The 24,060-nt window shown below is 40.0% G+C and overlaps 1 protein-coding gene across 1 annotated transcript; it reads right to left on the bottom strand.

Annotated features, from left to right (window-relative positions):
- Nucleotides 1-1,200: 1,200 nt before the first annotated feature.
- On the bottom strand, nt 1,201-21,581 carry TSEN15 (tRNA splicing endonuclease subunit 15). Its single transcript, XM_070746308.1, has 4 exons — nt 21,341-21,581; nt 16,035-16,116; nt 10,165-10,300; nt 1,201-3,561 (listed from the first exon to the last, which is right to left on the bottom strand). The coding sequence occupies exons 1-4, from the start codon at nt 21,485-21,487 to the stop codon at nt 3,357-3,359; spliced, it is 570 nt and encodes a 189-aa protein (XP_070602409.1). The 5' UTR covers nt 21,488-21,581; the 3' UTR covers nt 1,201-3,356.
- Between the last annotated feature and the right edge of the window lie 2,479 nt (nt 21,582-24,060).

Genomic DNA, 24,060 nt, shown 5'->3' with positions numbered 1-24,060 from the left:
GTTTGTGTGTGTGTGTGTATTCTGTGGGGGAAAGGGGCAGTCGCTCCCATTGCCCAGTGATGGCGCTGCCCAAACCAAAGCTCTTGCCTCGGCCTCCCTCAACCTTTCTTTTTAAAGCTCATGCTCAGCCTCCCCCCACAGAGGCACATGGCCCCTCCCTGAAGAAAATAGCTCTTTGCCTGCCACCGCAGCCGCACTCCCCACCCGAAATTAAGGTGAGAGAAATGAGAGCAAAAAGGGAGGAGAAACAAATGAGAGAGAGAAGGGGGGGGAGAGGGAGAAATACACAGAAATGAGAGACCTGGAGGGAAAGAATGAGAGAGAGGGAAAAGAGAGAGAGAAAGAAAGAAAGAAAAGGCAAAGAGAGGGAAGGAAAGAGAAGTGGAGAGGAAGGAGGGAGGGAAGGAAGGAAGGGAAAAAAGGAGAAATGGAGGGAACAAGCAAGGAAGGAGGAAGGAAGGGAAGAAGGAAGAAGAATGGAATGAATGGAGGGAAGGAAGGATTTTTGGGGGGCGGTAATTTTTCTCTCAACATACTTTCAAACAATACAGTGTGTCATCTAATTTTCCATGAATAAAATGCTGTATTTTGTTAGTAACTAATATCAATCATCAAAAGAGTTGCAAAAGTTTTTTTTTCTAATTTTGTCATCCAGTTACATTTTCTTTTAATTAAATTCCCTCCTTAATGTTCTTTCAAAAAGTACACCAATTATATTTCTAACTTATTAACCATTATGCCAAAGTGCTTCCTTCTTTCTTTATACATTTTTCTATAAACCAATAAAACCTTGTATAGCCAATCAGATGTTAACAAAAGAAAATTAAAAACAAAACATAAACATATATGAATTTCAGACTTCTTCCCCCCTCTAAATAGCAACTTTACCTAATCCCAAATTTAAAAATTATTTTAACCCATCTAACATTTAGCCAATTAATACTTATCTACATTTCTTACTTAATTATTAATCTTAAATTTCAGTCGATTTGAAAAAAGAAAATAAAAGGAAAAAATTCTAAATATTCTCTATTTTCAAACAATTAAAAATCATTAACATCATTAATCTTCCCAACCATTCAAAATTAAATTCCATTTATGCATTAATCCAAATCAGTATCACCTACTACGTTATGCCGGGCTTCACGTTACAAGCCCCCAATTAAGTCCAATGTAGAAATTCAAACACACACATTTGTAAACTAAACAAAGTTGGTTTATCAAAAGGAAGATACTGTCCAAAACGCACTTTTAATCAGCCAAAGTGCTCTCCCACACACCACAATGCAGTGAAAAACATAAAACAAAACAAAGCAGATAAAAAGCAGCTGTGAAGACATCACACACCCCTCAAGAGTCCTCACGCTTAACTGTGAATTGTTCTACCTTAAAGTCCTTGTAAATCCTGAAGCCATTCACAAGTCTTTGTAAATTTCTGAAGCAAACCACATCTCTTTCTCTCAAAATGGATAAACTCCCACACTGAGAGGCAACAACGCTGGCAATTTATCAGCAGCCCCATTGCCTACTTGCCCCAGCCACAGGTGTTCTCCCTTATTTCCTGTAATACTTGCGCATTTGTTCCTTCCTTGACATCAACCTGCATCTGCGAACATCTATGAATGCCTCCCCTTCTGAATCTAACAATGATGATGATGATGGTTCACTACTGGGGTAATTAGCTAATGGGCTGCCTGTAACTACGTCCTCCATTGATCCTACTTCACTTCCAGAATCTTCCCCTGACACAGATGCTTCACTGTCGGAAGTTGTTGGCAGTAAAACCGGCCTCTGATAATGTGAGGATTCTCCCACGTCAACCCCCACAGTCCTTGGAGTAGGAGCTGGCCCAGAGCCAGCCACAACACTACATATCTTATTATAATCAATACTTCTAACTTTATTAAAACAGATCAGCAATTCCTAAATTCATATATCAAAATATAAAAAATAATTAAAGTCCGGCCTTCTAAAACCATCCCAATTTCTCATGTGGCCCCATGGCAAAATTAATTGCCCATCCCTGGCCTTGACTACAAATTTAGCAGTTCTAGAAACTACATATATATTTGTACCCTGAAGAAAGTAAGCTAATTGTTTATTACAGTCCCAATGTGTAATTTTGTCAAGTAGGGACTGTAAATACTGAGGTCTTACTGAGGAGTATAATTTACAGTTGAGTAGGACGTGGGCAATGTCTTCTATTTCTGGTGCGCCGCAAATGCGTGTTCTCTCAAAATATGGTACTTGGTGGAATCGTCTGTAATTAACCAAAGAATCTAACTGCTCAAATCTTGCTCTAGTGAGAGCTGTTCTATGGTATTGGGTCAAACCCATTGTCAGTTTATTAGATATGTAGGACTATGGCTTTCTAGATTTTTTGTTGTAATATGAAGATTTATATGTTATATTTTACAGATAACTTACTCCGCTACTAGATATTATATGAAAATTGTTTTTTGGAACAATTAGCTAAATAGATTTGTAAGATTAAAATAAGGCGTGAATTTAAATGAACAGCGATTAATGTATAGGTTATCGTAATGTTTTAATATTGGATGGAGAAAAGCTATATTTTAAGAGGTTTATAGAATAGAATAGAATAGAATAGAATTTTATTGGCCAAGTGTGATTGGACACACAAGGAATTTGTCTTGGTGCATATGCTCTCAACGTACATAACATAAAATATACATTTGTCAATATAAATATAAATATAAAGATATTAGTGTATATGTTTGAAGAGTTCTTTTGTGAAAGAAAGAGATATAAGAGCCTTCACTGAAGGACTACAAAGTAGAAAAAAATTGTATATATCTGATAATAAGCTTGATTTTGTGTTGCAAATTATTTTTATTTTACGCTGGAGGGAAAAAAATAAAAAAAATAATGCAAAGAACAAGTTTTGTGGTTTTATTAGTTGTGTTTTAGTTAAGTGTGTGTATTGTCTACTGTCTGTCTTTATTAGTTGTATATGGCTTGCTGTTATGTCTTTTGTTAAAAGGACCGCCGAGTCTTTGGAGAAGGGCGGCATACAAATCTAATAAATTTAATTGAATTGAATTATAAATAAATGTTTATTATTATTATTATTAATCCCCATTCATTCCAAAAAAGATGTTTTATTGAAATAAAGCTACACTGTTGATGTTACTTGTGAATAGAAGACAGATTCTAGAACTGGTCTGTGACATCTTTGAAGTCTGACTTTGTTAAAAGAGGCAGACTTTAATATCTTGCCAATTCTCAGGCTTTAGTGGGGATTTTCAAACAAATGTTCCAACTCCCAGCTGGCCCCTTTAATATCCAACTCATTTACATTAGAAAAATCCAGAGAATCCTCATCCACTTCCGCTTCATCTCAACATCCTCTTTCTCTTCTTCTTCCCTTGTTTGATGTCTACATCTGCAGGACCGTCCGGAGGATCTGGCATTACAAAACCGTCTGTCAATTTATAGTAGACAATTGTAGAGTCTGTTTCAATTATTGCCAATGTGATAGAAAGTGGAGGATCAGGTTCCCCCTGCATTGTGCCTGTGCTCTTCATGATTTGTCTTAATCTGCAAAAAAATGGAAGGAACAAAAGTCATCACTGATGCCCATGTCATTTAAATGTCACCTGAAAACAATCCCACTTGTGCCCTGAATTAATACTGTAATGTCCACTGTCTGTTTCTAAAAGCTTTTGTGACTTTTCCCTCAGCAGGACTGCATCTATTATAATGAAGACCTGCCAGAAAGCAAAGTTGACAATACTTTTGCATCCTAATTCTAGAGATATTAAGGGGTTCCATGCTACTCAACTGTAATCTACCACAAATCACCATTATGCCAAAATGGTATAATAATTTATTTATTTATTTATTTATTGGATTTGTATGCCGCCCCTCTCCATAGACTCGGGGCGGCTAACAACAATGATAAAAACAGCATATAACAATCCAATCCAATACTGAAATAACTAAAAAAAAACTTATTATAAAAAACAAACATACATACAGACATACCATGTGTAATTTGTAAAGGCCTAGGGGGAAAGAATATCTCAGTTCCCCCATGCCTGATGGCAGAGGTGGGTTTTAAGAAGTTTACGAAAAGGCAAGGAGGGTGGGGGCAATTCTAATCTCTGGGGGGAGTTGGTTCCAAAGGGCCGGGGCCACCACAGAGAAGGCTCTTCCCCTGGGTCCCACCAAACCACATGACGGGACCCAGAGAAGGCCCACTCTGTGGGACCTAACTAGTCGCTAGGATTCCTGCAGCAGACAGCGGTCCCTGAGATAATCTGGTCCAGTGCCATGAAGGGCTTTATAGGTCATAACCAACACTTTGAATTGTGACCGGAAACTGATCGGCAACCAATGCAGACTGCGGAGTGTTGGTGTAACATGGGCATATTTGGGGAAGCCCATTACTGCTCTCGCAGCTGCATTCTGCACGATCTGAAGTTTCCGAACACTTTTCAAAGGTAGCCCCATGTAGATGTGAATGCTGCCACTACATACTGGCATCCTGACACCTGATGCAAGTTTATATGTTGTGCAGTTTGCCTGATGACATTGTCAGATACTGTAGGTCATCATTTGGCTCCCTCCTGTGTAAATCTGTGTCAATACTTCTTGATACAATTGCAGTGTCATTGGCCATTGGCTAATGACACTCTGAAGGTAAGAAACCAGTTATTAGCCTATATCATGAAATGGTTGCTCTAAATGCCAATAACAGGTAATGAACAATGTGGAAGGTGTATCTTTATGATACTTGTTTGGTTTTCTGAAAACCAAACTTTTAGCCAAAAGAAGCTGGAGAATAGAGTTTCTTTACCTGAGATAACAGTGGTCTTCATATATTATTTTGCTTTAGTAAGAGGTAGCCAATGGAACATCAGCATGCTCCATTCCAGAAGCACTAGAAGTCTAAATTACACTACCACAAAGTAGCAAAATTTGGTAGGCCCAAATTTTGGGAGAGGTCTAACCCATGTTCTCCCCAGTAACTTAAACTCGACAACTGAGCACAAAGAGCTCTTTCCTGCTGCCATTAACAATGGGTGTCCAACCAAGCTTTAGATTCCTAACACCATCTCTTTGTGTTTTGAATTAACACGAGCATGTTTGGTCTGATCCAAATCAGAAATCTGGGGTGTAGGAAATGAAAGTTTAAGTCTTTCTTCTTCCTGTCCCTGTTGTTGATCATCTAAATCTCTTATGCTTATAGTAATTAAAAAGTCATGAAAAAGCCCACATGATGGAAACTTTCTCAGGAAAGAAAATGATTTGGAGTCTCAAAGGTGCTTTTTCGAGAGGCAGCTGGACTTTCTGATTTTTCTTTGAAGACGTTTCACTTCTGATCCAAGAATCTTCAACCATGACCTGGATGACTGAGAATTCCCTAGATTAATTGTGACGGAGCTTTTTGGTACACAATGATTCTAATTCAGAGTGGCTTTCTTCAAACATTATAAGAAATGAAAAAACAAATTCTGGTCTTTCTTCCTTCCTTCCTTCCTTCCTTCCTTCCTTCCTTCCTTCCTTCCTTCCTTCATTTATTGGATTTGTATGCCACCCCTCTCCGTGGACTCAGGGCGGCTAACAACAGTGGTAAAAACAGCATGTGAAAAACCCTTGTTATAAAAACCAAACCCTTGTTATAAAAGCCAATCATACATACAAACACACCATGCATAAATTGTAGAAGCCTAGGGGGAAGGAGCATCTCAGTTCCCCCATGCCTGACGGCAGAGGTGGGTTTTAAGGAGCTTACGAAAGGCAAGGAGGGTGGGGGCTATTCTAATCTCTGGGGGGAGTTGGTTCCAGAGGGTCGGGGTCGCCACAGCGAAGGCTCTTCCCCTGGGTCCCGCCAAATGACATTGTTTAATTGACGGGACCCGGAGAAGGCCCACTTTGTGGGACCTAACTGGTCGCTGGGATTCGTGCGGCAGAAGGCGGTCCCAGAGATAATCTGGTCCAGTGCCCTGTTTTCCCCAAAATAAGACATCCCCTGATAATAAGCCCAATCGGGATTTTGAAGGCATGGCAATAAGGCCAAGGGCTTATTTCAGGGTTCAAAAAATATAAGACAGGGTCTTATTTTTGGGGAAACCTGGTATAAGGGGCTATTTTACATACATTCACACAGTGTTATATTAATCTCACTACATTTATTATTTGTTCCCCTTAGTTATTCCAATTAGCTTGTACCTTGATCTCAAAAGCTGAAGTGGGCCAGAGTATTTGGAAAGGGATGAAAAGGCAGCAATGACAAACTACTTACATACTTTCCAAAGAAGCTGTATGGATATGACCATGATGTCACCAAGTCAATTCACCTTCACTCCACCAAATTCTGCAAAGCTTTCAGTTTAGGGATAAGAAAATTCCAAACTTCTGCATGAATATTTAAAGCAGCACGAAGCTAACAACTTCAGCCTGATGATGGTGAATGTGATTTCACCGAAACGTCGTACAGACACTCAAAATATTACACGGGATAAAATCTGAACTCAGAACAATCTACACACACACACACATATATATGTCACATGTTTTTTTTTGCTGAATTTGAAAATTAAGGAAGACTAGGATAGATCTATTTATCTATATATATAATGGATAATATAATTGTGGATAATTACTGATGCAAGCTTAATGTAAATATGGGGAAATTGTACCCCTATTGGTTTGTCTGTTTTGTATGTGTTTGTGTTTTGTATGTCTTCTGCCGCATGAATCCCAGCGGCCGATTAGGTCCCACAGAGTGGGCCTTCTCCGGGTCCTGTCGACTAAGCAATGTCATCTGGCGGGGCCCAGGGGAAGAGCCTTCTCTGTGGCAGCCCCGACCCTCTGAAACCCAGCTCCCCCCAGAGTTTAGAACTGGCCCCACCCTCCTTGCCTTTCGTAAGTTGTTGAAAACTAACTTTTGCTGCCAGGCATTGGGAAATTGACAGCTCCCGTAACTACTTGGTTTATGTACGGTTTGATTGGGTCGTGTGATTATTTTATTAATAAAGGTTTTAAAATTGTGTTTTTAAATATTGGATTTGTACATTGTTTATTATTGTTGTGAGCCGCCCCAAGTTCTCGGAGAGGGGAGGCATACAAATCTAATAAATTATTATTATTATTATTATTATTATTATTATTATTATTATTATTATTATTGTTGTTGTTGTTGTTGTTGTTGTTGTTGTATTTAATAAAATCTAAAAAGAAAAAGAAAGAAATTTGGGGCTCAATTGTGATGTATTTTCCATCCTTTCCCATTTCCGCCAACTGCGTTCCTATAGTTATGAGTGTACCCTTTGAATTCTTAATTTCAATGCCCCATTTTATGCCCCACCGCAGTTATTTAAATGAAGGCCTATTCTTTAAAAAAAAAAAAAACTGGGACCAAGTTAAAAAAACAGCCAAAAAGCAAAACGGGCAGTCAGTAGCAAAGATGTCATTGTTATTTCACCTGAAAGAGGAAAGTGCGAGGTGTCTGTCTGCATACTACTCTCTTCTGGTTATGATTTATGTGAATATCCCATAAGGGAAGTTCTCTCTGGCATTAAGAAAGTCAGCATTTCTGATGCCCTCCGGCATCACTGCTGGGGCGGAATTCATTTGACAAAGGTTATTTGTGAAAGGGACAGAGGAAAGAATCGGACTGTGAAGCTCTTTATCTGTAAATACACTGAAAGCATTGTATGGAGCATCTGCCATGAATGGGAATTTTGTCAAGCTCCGCGGTGAACCAGCAGAACAATGCAGATGGGCAAACTGATTTTCTACTTGAAAAGCCCTGGAGGGCCAAAAATGAATGTCCCAGTGGGAAAGAGGGAAATGGGATACACATTTCCACATTTTATTTTATTTATTTATTTATCAGATTTGTATGCCGCCCCTCTCCGTAGACTCGGGGCGGCTAACAACAATAATAAGACAATATAAACAAATATAATATTTAAGTTAATTTAAAAACCCTAATTTAAGAAACCAATCATACATACAGACATACCATGCATAAATTTATTACCTGCACTTTCATTATTTTATGAATTTATTATTAAATGAACATCATTATTAGATTTATGAGAAAGTGTTAACATTAAGAGATGTTCCTATCAATCTACACACACACACACACACACACACACACACACACACACACACACACATATATATTGTTAGGTTGAATTTTGTTCTAAATCCCAGAAATTTGATTGTTTTTACAGAACGTTGGTTGTATTAAATATGGGAAATGACTAAGATAATAATTTTGTGAAATGGGAAAAGCACTGTTATGCCAAGTATTAAAAACTGGATCCCATTTTTGAAAAAAAAAAACATTAAAAAAATAATAATAAATGATTGTGGTTTTTTGCAAAGGTTTTGTGATATTTTACAACATTATTTGTTTATTTATTTTTAATCTGAAATATTCATACCTTGTTTAATACTAGTTAGACAAGAGGCATATTTAGATTATTCATTTCTTCCCTTTTTCTGTTTAGAATTATAGTAATTTTGTCATTTTTTGTATTTTTAAAAAACTTGTAATAAACTTTTTTTTAAAAAAAAGTCCTGCAGCTTCTCACACTTATCTGAAGATTAGCCCCAATTGCTTTGAATGTAACAATTTTATTAACAGCAAAGAAAGAGCAGGAATGAAAAAGCCTATTAAAAGACAACATTTATTATTTAATTTTGAAAATAAAGTCAACTAGAATCTTTCTACTCATCCTCTCATTTACTAGAAGGATCAAGTACCACATTAAAGTTTACAAATCTCTTTTTTGCAGCGATACCTTTTCCACTTGCACATGTTGTAAAGGGTATGTTGTACGCTGGGTACTCAATGAGTATATTCAGAAACCCTGATTTGTTGCTTTTTGCTTTTTCTCTCCAACCCGTAGAAGGAAAGGGTAGTGCTATTAAGAGTAAACACCCCGTCTTTGTTATCCATACTTGGTGAGGAATAGTACTTGGTGAGGATAGGAAGGAAGGAAGCCAATATATTGAGAAAAGCTGCTTAAATGCTAGAAGTAGCTAACAAATGAGGAAGGAAAACATTTGGCAAGACAGGAGGCCAGGCTGACTGGCTTTTCTGGAAACTGCACCCCACTACAACCAGCAAAGACCAGTTTGGGAAAGGCAGCTCTAAGGTCTTATGAAGCAAAACAAAGCAAAATTGTATTATATTAACAATCTTGAGCACGGCTAAACTATATTTTGTGTTGAATACTATCAACCACAATACTAACTTAGAAACATAGAAACATAGAAGTCTGACGGCAGAAAAAGACCTCATGGTCCATCTAGTCTGCCCTTATACTATTTTCTGTATTTTATCTTAGGATGGATATATGTTTATCCCAGGCATGTTTAAATTCAGTTACTGTGGATTTATCTACCACGTCTGCTGGAAGTTTGTTCCAAGGATCTACTATTGTTTCAGTAAAATAATATTTTCTCATGTTGCTTTTGATCTTTCCCCCAACTAACTTCAGATTGTGTCCCCTTGTTCTTGTGTTCACTTTCCTATTAAAAACACTTCCCTCCTGGACCTTATTTAACCCTTTAATATATTTAAATATTTTGATCATGTCCCCCCTTTTCCTTCTGTCCTCCTCCAACTGTTGATAGGATTCCTACTCCAGAATGAAATAAGAAAATATTTCCTAAGACATGGTCACACCACTAGCAGTTCTCAGAGAGCTCCCGTTTAGATCAAGTGTGACATAACTGCAGAAATAAACCAATACAGTGTTCCCTCGATTTTCGCGGGGGATGCGTTCCGAGACCGCCCACGAAAGTCGAATTTCCGCGAAGTAGAGATGCGGAAGTACACTATTTTTGGCTATGAACAGTATCACAAGCCTTCCCTTAACACTTTAAACCCCTAAATTACAATTTCCCATTCCCTTAGCAACCATTTAGATTATTACTCACCATGTTTATTTATTAAAGTTTATTTAAAAAAATATTTATTAAAGGTGGATGAAAGTTTGGTGATGACATATGATGTCATTGGGGGGGGGGAAACCGTGGTATAGGGGAAAAACCCGCGAAGTATTTTTTAATTAATATTTTTGAAAAACCGTGGTATAGACTTTTCGCGAAGTTCGAACCCGCGAAAATCGAGGGAACACTGTAATACAACGCCAGCCCTCTGCAGACACGTACCTCTCATGGCTGAATGATAGCTGGGCAGGAGTTGGTATCACTGCCTGCATAGGCTCGTTTTCTTTCTCGCGTCCATGGAGACACACCAGCTGGAACTCTGCTAGCCCAGTGAAGGAGACCTCATGCCAGTTCCTAACTTAAAGGTATAGCAGAGAATCACAAAAACCAGAATGAACCAAGAAACATTGATGATAACTTTTCCATTGAAGTACTTCATTGTTCTAGTCAGCATTTATACAATTAGATACAAGATCTTACATGCCTCAATATATGGATTAGTTAAATCTACCTCGTTCTCTTCTCTCAACTGTATTTGTTTTGTTTTGTTTTCTCTTTAATTTCACAACAACTTTCAGAAAAAGGTAATCTGATTTAGTAAACTAAATCAATCCAAATACAGGAGTTTGGTATGAGAATAGGAACCTGCGGCCCTACAAATATTGGTAATTGACCTCTCCTAGCACCCATTCCAATTTGCTATGTGGGCTACAGATACTAGAAATATTCAGCAATATCTGGAAGCCACAGTATCCCTTCATCATGAGTATGTTGATGTCAGAGAATCTGCCCCTAAAAATGCTAATTATAGTGTGCTCACATGCTGTGGCCTATTCAAGTAATCCAAACGGTGCGGGTGCTATAGTGTGACTTATTTATTTATTTATTTATTCATTCATTCAATTTTTATGCCGCCCTTCTCCTTAGACTCAGGGCGGCTTACAACATGTTAGCAATAGCACTTTTTAACAAAGCCACCACAATCCGGGTCCTCATTTTACCCACCTCGGAAGGATGGAAGGCTGAGTCAACCTTGAGCCAGTGCTGAGATTTGAACCGCTAACCTACAGATCTACAGTCAGCTTCGGTGGCCTGCATTACAGCACTCTACCTGCTGTGCCACCCCGGCTCTTCTGATTGCAGGAGCGATAATCCCAACACATCAAGAGGACATCAGTCAGTGGAGCATATGGGTGCAGAGTGAATGAGTGGGCCCTATGCATGTCTGATTGACATCATATTAGCAACAGCAATTATATACCACTTCATAGTGCTTTTATAGCCCTCTCTAAGCGGTTTACACAGTCAGCATATTGCCCCCAACAATCAGGGTCCTCACTTTACCCATCTCAGAAGCATGGAAGGCTGAGTCAACCTTGAGAGTTGAACTGCTGAATTACAGCTAGCAGTTAGCTGAAGTAGTCTGCAGTGCTGCACTCTAACCACTGTGCCACCACATATAATGCTGGTAGGCAATTCTTCAGAGGCAGTCTTAGAGCTTTACAGACTCCTTTAAAAGCAGTACGAGCAGGGCAAGGTGAAAATGTCCCTGCAGATTTTACTCACTTCCATAGTCATGTGGCCAGCACGACATCACAAGCAGTGTTACCATCCCACCGAAATGGTACCTATTTATCTACTTGCCTTTGCCTGCTTTCGAACTGCTAGGTTGGCAGGAGCTGATGCAAGGACAGGTGCTCACCTGCCACATGGCACTCAAGTCTCCAACCTGGATTGCCAGCTTTCCAGCCGCCAAGCCCAGCATCTCAACTTCTGGGGCACCGCACCATCTCATATAAACAGGGAAGCACATACTAATACTTTTCTCCAACTTAAAAGCAAAGGCACTTAAAGCAAATGGACACTCCAACTACTCCAATTTCCAGTATCTCCCCTACTTTTAAGATAAGGAAGCAACCTTATCTTAAAAGTAGGGTATGTAGTTTGGGTATGTAGTTTGGGTATGATGACATTCGTCCATCATGTTTGAAGAGGACCTTGACATCTAGCAATAACAATAGCATTTAGACTTTTATACTGCTTCACAGTGCTTTACAGTCCTAAGCGTTTTACAGAGAATAAGCAACAATCCGGGTCCTCAGAAGGATGGAAGAAGGGATCAACCTTGAGCCTATTCTGATTCGATCTGCAAAAGTAGCTTGTAGTACTGCACTCTAACCACGGCACCACCGACGCTCCTTCCTCTTATTATGGAGGCGAGCAATGTGGTCCAAAGGGGGCTGCTCAGTCACTCAGGTAGATGCCAAATTCAACTGTTTCTTTGGTCAGCAAGAAGATGACCATTAGACTTGAGCTGCCTGTGTGCAGGTCCGCAGCTGCAGCTCCCAGTGTATCCGCAACTGCTGTTTGTTGCTCGCCCACTGCCACAGGACTTTTCACGGGAATTGGGGGGATGTCAAGACTTGCACGTGACTTGGATTAAAGTGAGGGAGAGGGGAGCATCGTCAGCCTCACTCTCTCTTCCCAGATTTCATTTTGCTCCAATGGCAGAACAAGAGTCAAGACAACTGGAGATGGGCTGGGCGCAGTGGTTGATCATGGCGCCTTTCATGTCTTGCTATGCTCTTAGCATATCACATCACTTGCAGAGACTGCCGTCCTCATGACCATTCACCTATTCCAGTAGGTTTCATCCACTCAGTCTGCCAGAATCTGTCTTCACATGCTCGGGATAGATAAGTCCCTATCTCACCTGTTGTGGTTAGCTCTGGCCCAGCTCCTGCCCCAAGGAATGTGCAGGTGGATGTGGGGGAAACATCCACATGCCGCAGGCCTGTTTTGCTCCCGGTGGAATCTGCTGATGAAGCCTCCTCTGACCAAGGAAGCATGAGTGACAGGGAAGAGGGGAGTTTGGCACACAGCCCAGGAAGAGATCAATCATCTGTATCATCCCTGGATTCTGAACAAGAATTAATGACACATCCACGCATGCGTAGAGTGATGCATAGGAGACAACAACTGAAGGATTATTACAAGAGAAAATGAGGTCACCTGTGGTTGGGTGGGGCTGCTGTAATTAGTGCTACAGATAAAAGTGCAGCTTGGTGTTTTAGCCTCATAGCAGTTTATCTGATTCATTGTTTCGTCAAGATCGTGGTTTTTGTGCTGTTCAAGATTGTGTGTGGGCTCTCTGGACTTTAGAATTGGACTCAATTTCCCAGTTATTGGGTGAGCAATTGGACTGCATTTAACCTGTGCCTTGTGTGTACCAGAAAATCCCTTTGACATTTAAAAAGGGAGCTGTTTCTGTTTTTCTGTTTATAAAAACTTTTGGGTTTTCCTTTTATCGTGTGGTGTGTGTCTTCCTGGACTAATTACCCTGTAATTACGGGCGGTTGAAACACGCTGGCAAAACACTCACCAAAGGTCAATGACCCAACGGCTCCTCTCAACCTGGTTTGGCCAGCCTGTTGAAGCTGTTGCCTGTGGTGTGTCTGCTGTGTATGCTACAGCTACTAGGAGCCACAGGTGAGAGCTGAATGACAGATGAATGAGCTATCCTAAAAGCTGCCTTAAAAGGAGCTGCCCTAAAAAGACATGACATGTCCCTACACCAGAGGTGCTATGCCTCTCTGAACACCCCATACATAGTTTGGTTGTATGTGCATGTAGCTTCACTTGTACAATGTCGCTTGGCAGGACCCAGGGGAAGAGCCTTCTCTGTGGCAGCCCCGGCCCTCTGGAACCAACTTCCCCCAGAGATTAGAATTGCCCCCACCCTCCTTGCCTTTTGTAAGCTGCTTAAAACCCACCTCTGTCGCCAGGCATGGGGGAACTGAGATACACTTTCCCCCTAGGCCTTTAAAATTTTATGCATGGTATGTCTGTATGTATGATTGGTATTTATATAATGGGTTTTTAACTGTTTTTAGTATTGGAGTATTGTTATACACTGTTTTATTACTGTTGTTAGCTGCCCCGAGTCTGCGGAGAGGGGTGGCATACAAATCAAATCAAATCAAATCAAATCAAATCAAATCAAATCAAATCAAATCAAATCAAATCAAATCAAATCAAATCAAATCAAATCAAATCAAATCAAATCAAATCAAATCAATCAATCAATCAATCAATCAATCAATCAATCAATCAATACCGTATTTTTCGCTCCATAAGACGCAGTTTTTTTCCTCCCAAAGTAGGATGAAAAATCAGCCTCGTCTTATGGAGCGAAGATGCAGGCAGGGAGGGGGGGGGGAGGCTGCGAATTCGGAAGCGCCATCCCGCCGGCTGGCTGGCTAGCTGCTGCCTGGCCCACCGTTCCCCGTAAGCTGCGCCCGTGAGCAGGCGTGCACCCCCAAATACACCCGAGCGCCCTTTTCCACGGGCGCGCGCTCCCCATCCCCCTGCCAGCCCGCGGGGAGGTGGGCGGGGGCGGGGAGGTGTGGCAGTAGAAGTAAAGGGAGCCGCGGCCGCCCCTGCCTCCCCACGGTGCCTCCGGCCAAATGCGCCCCTGGCTTCTCCACGCTGCCCTATTGCCCGCCCGATCCGCCTCCTCTCCTCCTCTGCCACGTCCTGCGTTGGGGCGCGATCTGCCTCCTCTCCTCCGCTGCCTCCTCCTGCCTTGGGGCGCAATCTGCCCCCTCTCCAACGTCGCTGCTTTCTGCCTTGGGGCGCGATCCGCCCCCTCTCCTCCGCCGCCGCCTTCTGCCTTGGGGCGCGATCCGGGAGTCCGGGACAGGGTGGCTTTACGCCATGAAGAGAAAACGGCCGACTTTTCCCTGCTGCCGGAGCCGTTTCCTCTTCATGGCGCAAAGCCACACAGTCCCGGACTCCGGGATTGCTCGCCCAACGCAGGAAGCGGTGGAGGAGGAGAGGGGGCGGATCGCGCCCCAAGGCAGAAGGCGGCGGCGGAGGAGGAGAGGGGGCGAATCGCGCCCCAAAGCAGAAGGCAGCCATCTGCCCAGACAGAAAGGAAACAAGAGAGAGAAAGTGAGAAGAAGAGAGAGAAAGAGGGGGAGAGAGAGAGAAAGAGAGAGGGGGAGAGAGAGAAAGAGAGGGAGAGGGAGAAAGAGAGTGGGAGAGGGGGGAGAGATAGCAAGAGAGGGAGAGAGAGAAAGAGAGAGGGAGAGGGGGGAGAGAGAGGGAGAGGGGGGAGAGATAGCAAGAGAGAGAGAGAAAGAGAGAGGGAAAGGGGGAGAGAGGGGGGAGAGAAAGAGAGAGGGAGGGAGAGAGAGGAGATAAAGAAAGAGGAGAGAGAGAAAGGAAGAGAAAGAAAGAAAGAGGGATAGAAAGAGAGAGAGAGTGAGAGATGCTCAGTGAGCCTTTCTTTGAAGTTGCCTTTCTTTCTTTCCTTCTTTCTTTTTCTCTCTTGCTCTCTTGCTCTTTCATTCTTTTTTCTTTCTCTTGCTTTCTTTCTCTCCTTCCTTCCCTCATTCCATTTCTTTCATTCCCCCTCTCTATTTTTATTTCTCTTTCATTTTCTTTCTCTCTTTCTTGCTTTCTTTCTTGCTCTTTTTCTTTCTCTCTTTTACCTTCCCTTCCTCTATTTCTTCTTTTCTTTCCCCTTCCTACCTTCTTCCCTCCCTCCCTTCAGTCCTTCCTCTCTTACTCTCCCCTTTCATAAGTTTCCTTGCTTCCTTCCTCTGTTCCTGTCCCTTCCCCCTTTCTTTCTTTCCTTCCTTCCTTCCTTCCTTCCTTTCCTCCCTCCATTTCTTGCTTTCCTTTTCCTTCCTCCCTTCTTCCCTCCCTCACTCCCTTCTTTCACTCCTTCCTCTCTTCCTCTCCCCTTTTTGGCTCAAAATATATTTTTTCTATTTTCCTCCTCTAAAATCTAGGTGCGTCTTATCAGCAGGTGCGTCTTATAGAGCGAAAAATACGGTAAGTAAGTAAGTAAGTAAGTAAATAAATAAATAAATAAATAAAAAGATAAATAAATAAATAAATAAATAAATAAATAAATATGCAGAGTTACGATTTTAAGCTATAGCTGTAGAAATCTAGGAAATTAATGAATCACATGAAAACTATTCTTGGTGTTTGTAAATACTGTGCATACCACAGCACTTACACACACACACACACACACACACCAATCTTACATGTTATCCTTTAAGGTATCTCTAACTTACCTTCTAGAAGGTCCAAGTAAACCAAGAAAGCAGCATATACCACTTTGCTGTCAGCCACTTCCAATGACATCATTTTTGTGAACTGAAACAGACAATGGAGAGCAATAGGTGTAAAATCTATTAACAGAGGTCTCAAAAATGATACTCTATGCAACAAAACCCAAACAGAATTGTACCTACAATTTCTTAAAGTATTTCCCCATCAACTACATAAGGGTTTTTTGGGGCAGAACTCTAAGAAAAAACACAACACACGTTCTTTTAAAAAAAATGCTGGGGGGGGCAGTGAAAATATTTAACGCTATAAGATAGAAGTCTGTTAAAAGACTTGCAGATTGTGTTTTAAATGCCAATAAAACTATCCTCCAAAAACTGTAGCCGCAGGGAATAATTTACTATAGCAGCACCAATGGCTCATAAAAGAGGTCTAGCTCTGTTCTGTTTTAAGCTTCTGGGCTGGAACTGATTTATTTCTGTGTTTTGCTTAGCACCTGGCACACGAAGAGGTTATAATATAGACAATTGTGCCAGAATCCAGACATGGAGGGACTGGGCCCAAGGTGAGTGTTTGATTCTTATTAACTGGGACTGTGGGAACCTAAGCAACATCTGGAGCTCAAAATCTGGAGCAGAAAACTAAGACCAAAGTATAAAGCCAGCATATTATTGTTAGAAGGAAGGAGTGTTGTATTTATATATACAGGTAGTCCTCAACATAGGATTGCAATTGAGCTCAACAGTCATGTTGCTAAGTGAGAAATTTTGTTAAGTGGGTTTTGCCCTGTTTAATTACTATTCTTGCCACAGTTGTTTAGCAAATCACTGCAGTCATTATATTGGGTTCCTTACTGGTATGGGCGATGCATATGCAGCTCTGGTGACTGGCAGGCAGACAAGCACATTCCGGCAAGATTTTGCATGCATGGAAGCAAAAAATCAACGAAATCTCACGCACATGTGCATCCTCACGCAAGATTTTGCTTCCTGTGCATGTGCAGAAGCAAAATCTCCCCGGGACACGTGCCCTTGCTTGCCGGTCACACACATTGCACCAGTAGCAGTGGGAATGACAATCTCTGCTTTCAAGCAGCCGAATGCAAATCATGTGACCATAGGGATGCTGCAAGTCATAAGTGTGGGAAATGGTCATAAGTCCCTTTGTTAGAATAGAATAGAATAGAATAGAATAGAATAGAATAGAATAGAATTTTATTGGCCAAGTGTGATTGGACACACGAGGAATTAGTCTTGGTGCATATGCTCTCAGCGTACATAAAAGAAAAAGATACATTTGTCAAGAATCATGTGGTACAACACTTAATGATTGTCATAGGGGTCAAATAAGCAATGAAGAAACAATCAATATTAATACAAATCTTATGGTACAAGCAACAAGTTACAGTCATACAGCCCTAAGTGGGAGGAAAAGGATAATAGGAATGATAAGAAAAACTAGTAGAAATGAAGTGCAGATTTAGTAAAAAGTCTGACAGTGTTGAGGGAATTATTTGTTTAGTAGAGTGATGGCGCTCGGGAAAAAACTGTTCTTGTGTCTAGTTGTCTTGGTGTGCAGTGCTCTGTAGTGATGTTTTGAGGGTAGGAGTTGAAACAGTTTATGTCCAGGATGCGGGGGGGGGGGTCAGAAAATATTTTCCCCGCCCTCTTTTTGACTCTTGCAGTATACAGGTCCTCAATGGAAGGCAGGTTGGCAGCAATTGTTTTTTCTGCAGTTCTGATTATCCTCTGAAGTCTGTGTCGGTCCTGTTGGATTGCAGCACCAAACCAGACAGTTACAGAAGTGCAGATGACAGACTTCAGTGCCGTTGTAATTTTGAATGGTCACTAAGTGAACTGTTGTTAGTCAAAAAGTACTGGTACCTGTATTTGCTGCTGTGAGTAACAAAGGCAGAATAAAAATCCGATAAATGTTAAATGTCAAAGTAATTAAATTAGTAATACCATCATACTTTTCTTGTTGCTCATGCCAATAGGGAATAGAGGAATGAGCACTTTATTACTGCTGTTGGTTTCATGATGATGACCAGCTGCCCACCAGAGGGGCCAAGATTGTCAAATCTTATTTTCTTTTGACACGCATGCATAATTCAAAATAAATTGCCAGATTCAGACACGGCCTATTCCAATTGCATATGAATATCTAACAACAGCCTGGCTAAGGTGCGATAGCAAATTTTACCCACATCTGGCAGAGTTTAAAGCGTCAGGCAATTTTTTTCAAGAAAAAAAAAACTTCCATGCCTTAAAAATGTAAAGTCTAAAAGCAATTCAATTATAAAGCTTTTATTTTATAAGCTTGAACATTCCAATGCTTTCCTACCACTCAGATTTTTTGTATTGTAACAACAGCAAAATAAATGTCCTTTCAACAGAGCAAAAACCCAAGAAGGGGTTATTATGGTAATACAATAGATCATGGGAGTTCTGCATTCTGTCAAAAATATGCTTGTTAATCTAAATGCATAAACAGAAGGATTCTCAAGGACGCTGAACTTACATATACCCCCCCAAAAATAAATCTGCCTGTTAATCTAAATTCATTTTTTTTAAATACTATTGTCAAGGGTTAGTGTTAAGGAGTGTGCAGAACCCTTGAGGACATGTACAATGGAAACATGGGATGCCAGCAGATATCCAGGAGATAGGAGTAATTATTCAGTCATACAAAAACAGATACATTAAATTTTATAAAATAATGTTTACTTTTAGAAATAGCAGAGTCAAGTTAAACAGTCCGGTCATACACATTCAAATCAGTCAATATCTCTCAATACAATAATATTATTACAAGCCTGTCTTTTTCTTACATATTAGACATACATTACAGCTTACAAATACATCAAACTAACACAGAGTTTACTTCATCAGTCACAGTCAATCAGAAGAAAATACAAAGAGAGCACAGAGAGAGAGAGAGAGAAAGAGAGAGAGAGAGAGAGAGAGAGAGAGAGAGACTCATACTTCTGGCTCCTTCTTATGGCAATTTGCAACACTACCTCTTAAAGCTATAGTACTTCAACACTACAATAATTCCTTGTTAGCTTGTTTATATACACATGTGCCCACACCCATAATGCAATGCCCTCCTGCACAACCCCTGCACTGCCCCTCTGTGCATGTGCTCCGACTTCACTGAAGCCTCCAGACTTTTGGTAGCCTCCTGAAACCTGGGGAGAGCAAAAAACAGCCAAAACGGAAGTTCAGAAACAAACTTCTGGTTGGCCGATTGGGCCATTTTTTGCCATCCCCAGGCTTCAGGAGGCTTTCCTGAAGCCTCGGGAGAGCGAAAACAGCCAAAAGTCTGCTGGCAGTGCATGACATAGGGCAATGCCTCACATGCTCTCAGACATGGCTTCATGTGCCACCTGGGGCATGTGTGCCATAGCTTTGCCATCACTGTTCTAGACAATTTTTCTGGAGACATATACCAACAATACAACCAGGAATAATAAATTGGCAGTCAGGGTTAGACCCAAGATGAATACACGTTTATTTCATGCTTCCCCTAAACAAGTATCGGAACTACTAATGGTCAAGGCAAATTGACAGTAGTTAAGTCACCAGATTTCAAGGAGGGTTGAATTTAGATCTCTTGTGGGTCCAAAAGGATTCCTAACTAATGATGCGCTTGATCCTTCCCTCGGACTCAACCTGGTCATCTTCTGGAAGTAAATTGTGTATATTTTTCCACTGTTCCATCAGTCTCCCTTTTTGTATCTCCCTAGGTTTGTTAATTTCCCATTACAATTATCTGTGTCTTTTGTGAAGTGTAAATTGATTTTAGCCATTTGATAAAATTATCATCAAAATCCATAACCTCCAAAATTTTAAGCAAGAAAGTTCTGTTCAAATTGTCAAAAAATAATTGCTTTTTTTTGTAATCTATGAACTTATCTAAACTAAACTTGAAGCTCTCAAATAACTCTGGCAGTTTACAACTAAAGAAAAAACAATCCCATTATATAAAAGAATATAACTGATCAGAAACAAAATACCAGAAGAAAACCAAAACAAACCAGACCAAAGCAACCCTAAATGTAGAGAAACACATCCATAGTCCTTATGCCACTAAGTTCTGAGAAAACAACCTGGATTTCATTAATTTCATAATTAATTTTAACGATGGGAGTTAACCAATGGGGAGGAGACCATTCTATAAGGCAGAGACCTCAACAAAGAGAATTTATTCCCTAAAGATGCCCTTGAGATGTAATAAAAACAATCCCCTTTGACCTGGACTGAATGGGCTACTTGAAAAAGCAGGCCTTCTAGAAGAGATCCATTATCATATCATTATAGTGAGGGGATAAGAATACTTTCATGTCTTTTTGTTCTATTAAGCCCTTTGCTTGAAATCAGCATTTCTCCTCCTTCTATCAACCAATTCCATTGATTTCCTCTTATGAAACAACCAATTTTTACAACAAAAAAGCAATATTCTTTTTCAGATGGCAATTGGTAAATAGTAGTTCCTTTTTTAAAAAAAAAATGCTCCAGAATTCTTTTCTCCCCTTTTAATAAATTCTTCCTTAATTCTTGTACATCATCTTCATGGCAATAAATTACAGATATGTTTATTGGCACATGGTCATAATGCATGCCCATGTGCCAATAAACGTATTGGCACATGATCATGTATCATGTATCAATAAGTGCCATAACTCCAGACTTGGCCACATTTAATACATGGTCATGTAGCAATTCTGGGGAGTTGTTTTCCTCTTTGCTTTAGGTATATGCTATCACTTCAGGAGATATAACATTGCTGGACAAAGATTACAGTCTTTAAAAGAAATGTGTGGTTGGTCAAGATCCTCCAGCTCCAAAATCCATCTCTGCATATTTGTTCTTTTATTTTCCTTTTTGCTGGAGACTGGGAAACATCGAATGACCACTTCAAGTTTGCATTGATCAAGAGCCCAAGGTTATTTTTCATTTAGTTTACGTTTTAAACTTTCGTGCAGGATTCTACTTATGGTACATACGCGCCCTTCCTAAGACAGTATGTTATTGTTATACCTAGTACTTTAACTTCTTTAAGAAATTATTACTAACCGAAGTCAAAAACAGCTCCTCTTTTTCAACACGATATTTCTAGATTTTATTTTAGCATCCTTTGAGCTGTCGAGCTGCAAGCTTTACTATAAACGAATGATGCATTATTTCCCAGGAATTTTTAACGAGAGCCCTACTTTGCTACAGATACCGGTAGATGAGCAAGCTAGGTATCAGAAGGGAGATTTTCTGTGTGTGTGTCCCCCCCCCCCCCCGGTTCTTCTTCCACTAACCGTAGGATGAGTAGACAGCCAGTCCTCTCGAAGGGCCCATTTCTCGGGCTTTGAGGCTTCCTCCCGCTGACCCCCAAACTCGAAGCATTCAGCGACCGAACCTCCTTCATTTGCTCCGTCTCCGCAGTCGCTCTCCAACTTTGCCATTCCCAAATCGCATGTCCCGATTCAGCTTCGTTCCGGTTGGTGTTTCAACAAAATAGTTCCTCCGCCAAACTTTTAAACGAGCTCTAGGGTTCCTCTTTCTCAGCAAGCAAATGTGCCATTCCTAAAGAATATTTGCTTTCTTGTCTCTTTCTCATTTTTAAAACTTTCTTTTTGCAGATTCCGATTTTTTCTTTAAAAATACCTCTTCTTTAGCAGCTCTTGATTTGCAAGTCTCTCTAATCTTAGAGACAACAGAGATAAATCTAGGTACCAAATGGTTTAGAATTAGAAACCTAGCGCTAAATTCTCTTACAAGCCATTAAATTACTGTACTGGGCTGGTTGTATACCGTATTAAGCAGCATGATGTGGCTTCTCAAGCACCTAAATTTAAGTGTCCTCACTGGTAGATGTAAATATTTCTGACTATTTTATTGAGACTACTACTAATATAAAAAGATAATTTAAAATCCCATAAACGTATGGGTGAAAATATCAATATTATTTCAAGATGGTTAAAGGGATTGCTGTTTAAGGTATTTCATATGAATAGCTGAACTGCTTTGAAGGATTTTATGGAAAGGAAAATTTCACAGATTTTCTTCATCTAAATAATGGTTATCAATTTATTTTACCTTTTTATGATTTTCAGGTTTATCGTTGTGCATAAATTTGTTGTGCATAAATTTAAACTTGTCAAGTGACTATCTGACATCAAGACAGACAGTAGAATGTGAAACAAAGTAACAGAACAGAACACCTCTGAAAGCAGTGTAGGAAGTTAGAACCCACCCCTCTCCTAGGAAAATTAGATATTTGAGGAAATATTAAAAGAGCAGAATATTTCCCCTAAAAGGGAGCCAGAACCCACCCACCCACCTGTCAAAGAACCATTAAGGCTTGGGACAGTCTATTTTATATAACAAAAATCTACCTCCTTCAAGCAGAGCCATAGTAGGAATTGCCCAAAGCACTTTCATTACATCACCCAGCAAGAGTCAACCAAGCCTGGGACTCAAAAGACAACCTACAAAGTTACCCCTGCATAGCCCCAAGGAAGTCTGACAAGTAATCGGAACACAAGCTTAAATTCAAAGCCCAACAGAGTGTGTATCTGTGTGTATGTATTTGTGTGTGTGTGTGTAACATGTTTTTGCTGAATTTGAAAATTAAGGGAGACTAGGATAGATCTATTTCAGCCTTGTTCTGGCCTCATCAGCTAGCCATACCCTCACTGGGATTTGAACTAGCAGCCTTTGCCTTGTAAGGCAGAGAATTAACATCTAGGCTATAGCATCTAATCCCTTCAACTTTGTAACAGGAAAGAGTTATATGTTTTTTCTGTCGAATTACCCTGGTATATCCAATTACACACACACACACTCTCTCTCTCTCTCTCTCTCTCTATTGTACCCGCTGATATATATATCTCCCATGTAGCTTTTTGCCAAGGACCTCAAACCATGTGGTCCTGCCCACATCTTTCCAACCAGCTACCATATTTCCAGTGTCTTTCTCCCCACTTGGAATTGAACCCATATGGATATTTTTTCCAACAGCAGCATGAGAGAAACAGTTTTTAAAAATGACTTGGATAATGTGAAGAAGAAAGGGATATTTCTGTAAAGATTCTAGAATTTTAAGAATTCTAGAATTTTATACATAACGTAAGCACTAGATGTTCTGACCCCACTGAAATGACCATTGAAATATCAATTATCAGATTTTGAACCAATGAACCAATGAAAAGATTTGAAAATAGGTAAGCACCCATAAGTTTATGTTTTAATAGGTGAGACATTTCCATACAATTGGATTTTAGCAGCACAAGCCAGCACTATGTAGCTATTCTCCATCCACAGTAACAAAAGATGGGTGAGTTACAAATGGAAACACATATAATGAAGATTCCCTTCCCCCAGTAATAAATAGTGAGTGAGGCGGATAGTTGTATATTAACAGATAAAAGTAGCCATGATGTTTCAAGTTTTTCTTAAACTTCTGGTGGTTTTTATTCTGCTTTCTGTTCTTTGTACACATTCCTGCGTTACAGCTTTTTCCATTGATCTGTCTGGGAACATATTTATTAATACTGTTAATACTAAATCAAATCAAATGCATTACAGTTGTAAGACTGAATATAAGACTTATATGTTTAATTCAAATTGAATTTATATATCATCAATTTATTTGCATAAACTAAAGAACACAATGCAAATATCTAACAGAAAATATTTTTTTTAAAAACTAGGTGTTATAGATCTTTTCCTATTATTATCCTTATAACATTTCTATCATTGAATCTAAATTGTATTTTTCTTCAATAGAAATTGGAAGATTAAATCTGTCTGGAAACAATTTGGGAGCTTCTCTGAGTTCAACTGGAGGAAAAAACTAATAAATAAAGAACATCTGTTATTCTTTCATTACTTCTTTTACAAGAATGGAAACTGAGTATTCAATTATTTCAATTTTGCGTTACACGTAGGAAATTCTAGAAGTATAGTGTTACTAAATGCTTCCTAAAATTACTCCTATCAATGGAAATTCTGAACAGACTCTTACTGGGATTTG

Source organism: Erythrolamprus reginae, chromosome 3 (genome assembly GCF_031021105.1).
Source record: "Erythrolamprus reginae isolate rEryReg1 chromosome 3, rEryReg1.hap1, whole genome shotgun sequence".
NCBI classification, from domain to species: domain Eukaryota; kingdom Metazoa; phylum Chordata; class Lepidosauria; order Squamata; family Dipsadidae; genus Erythrolamprus; species Erythrolamprus reginae.
The sequence above is the reverse complement of the archived record's forward strand: the minus strand, read 5'-3'. Positions and strand labels throughout refer to the sequence as shown.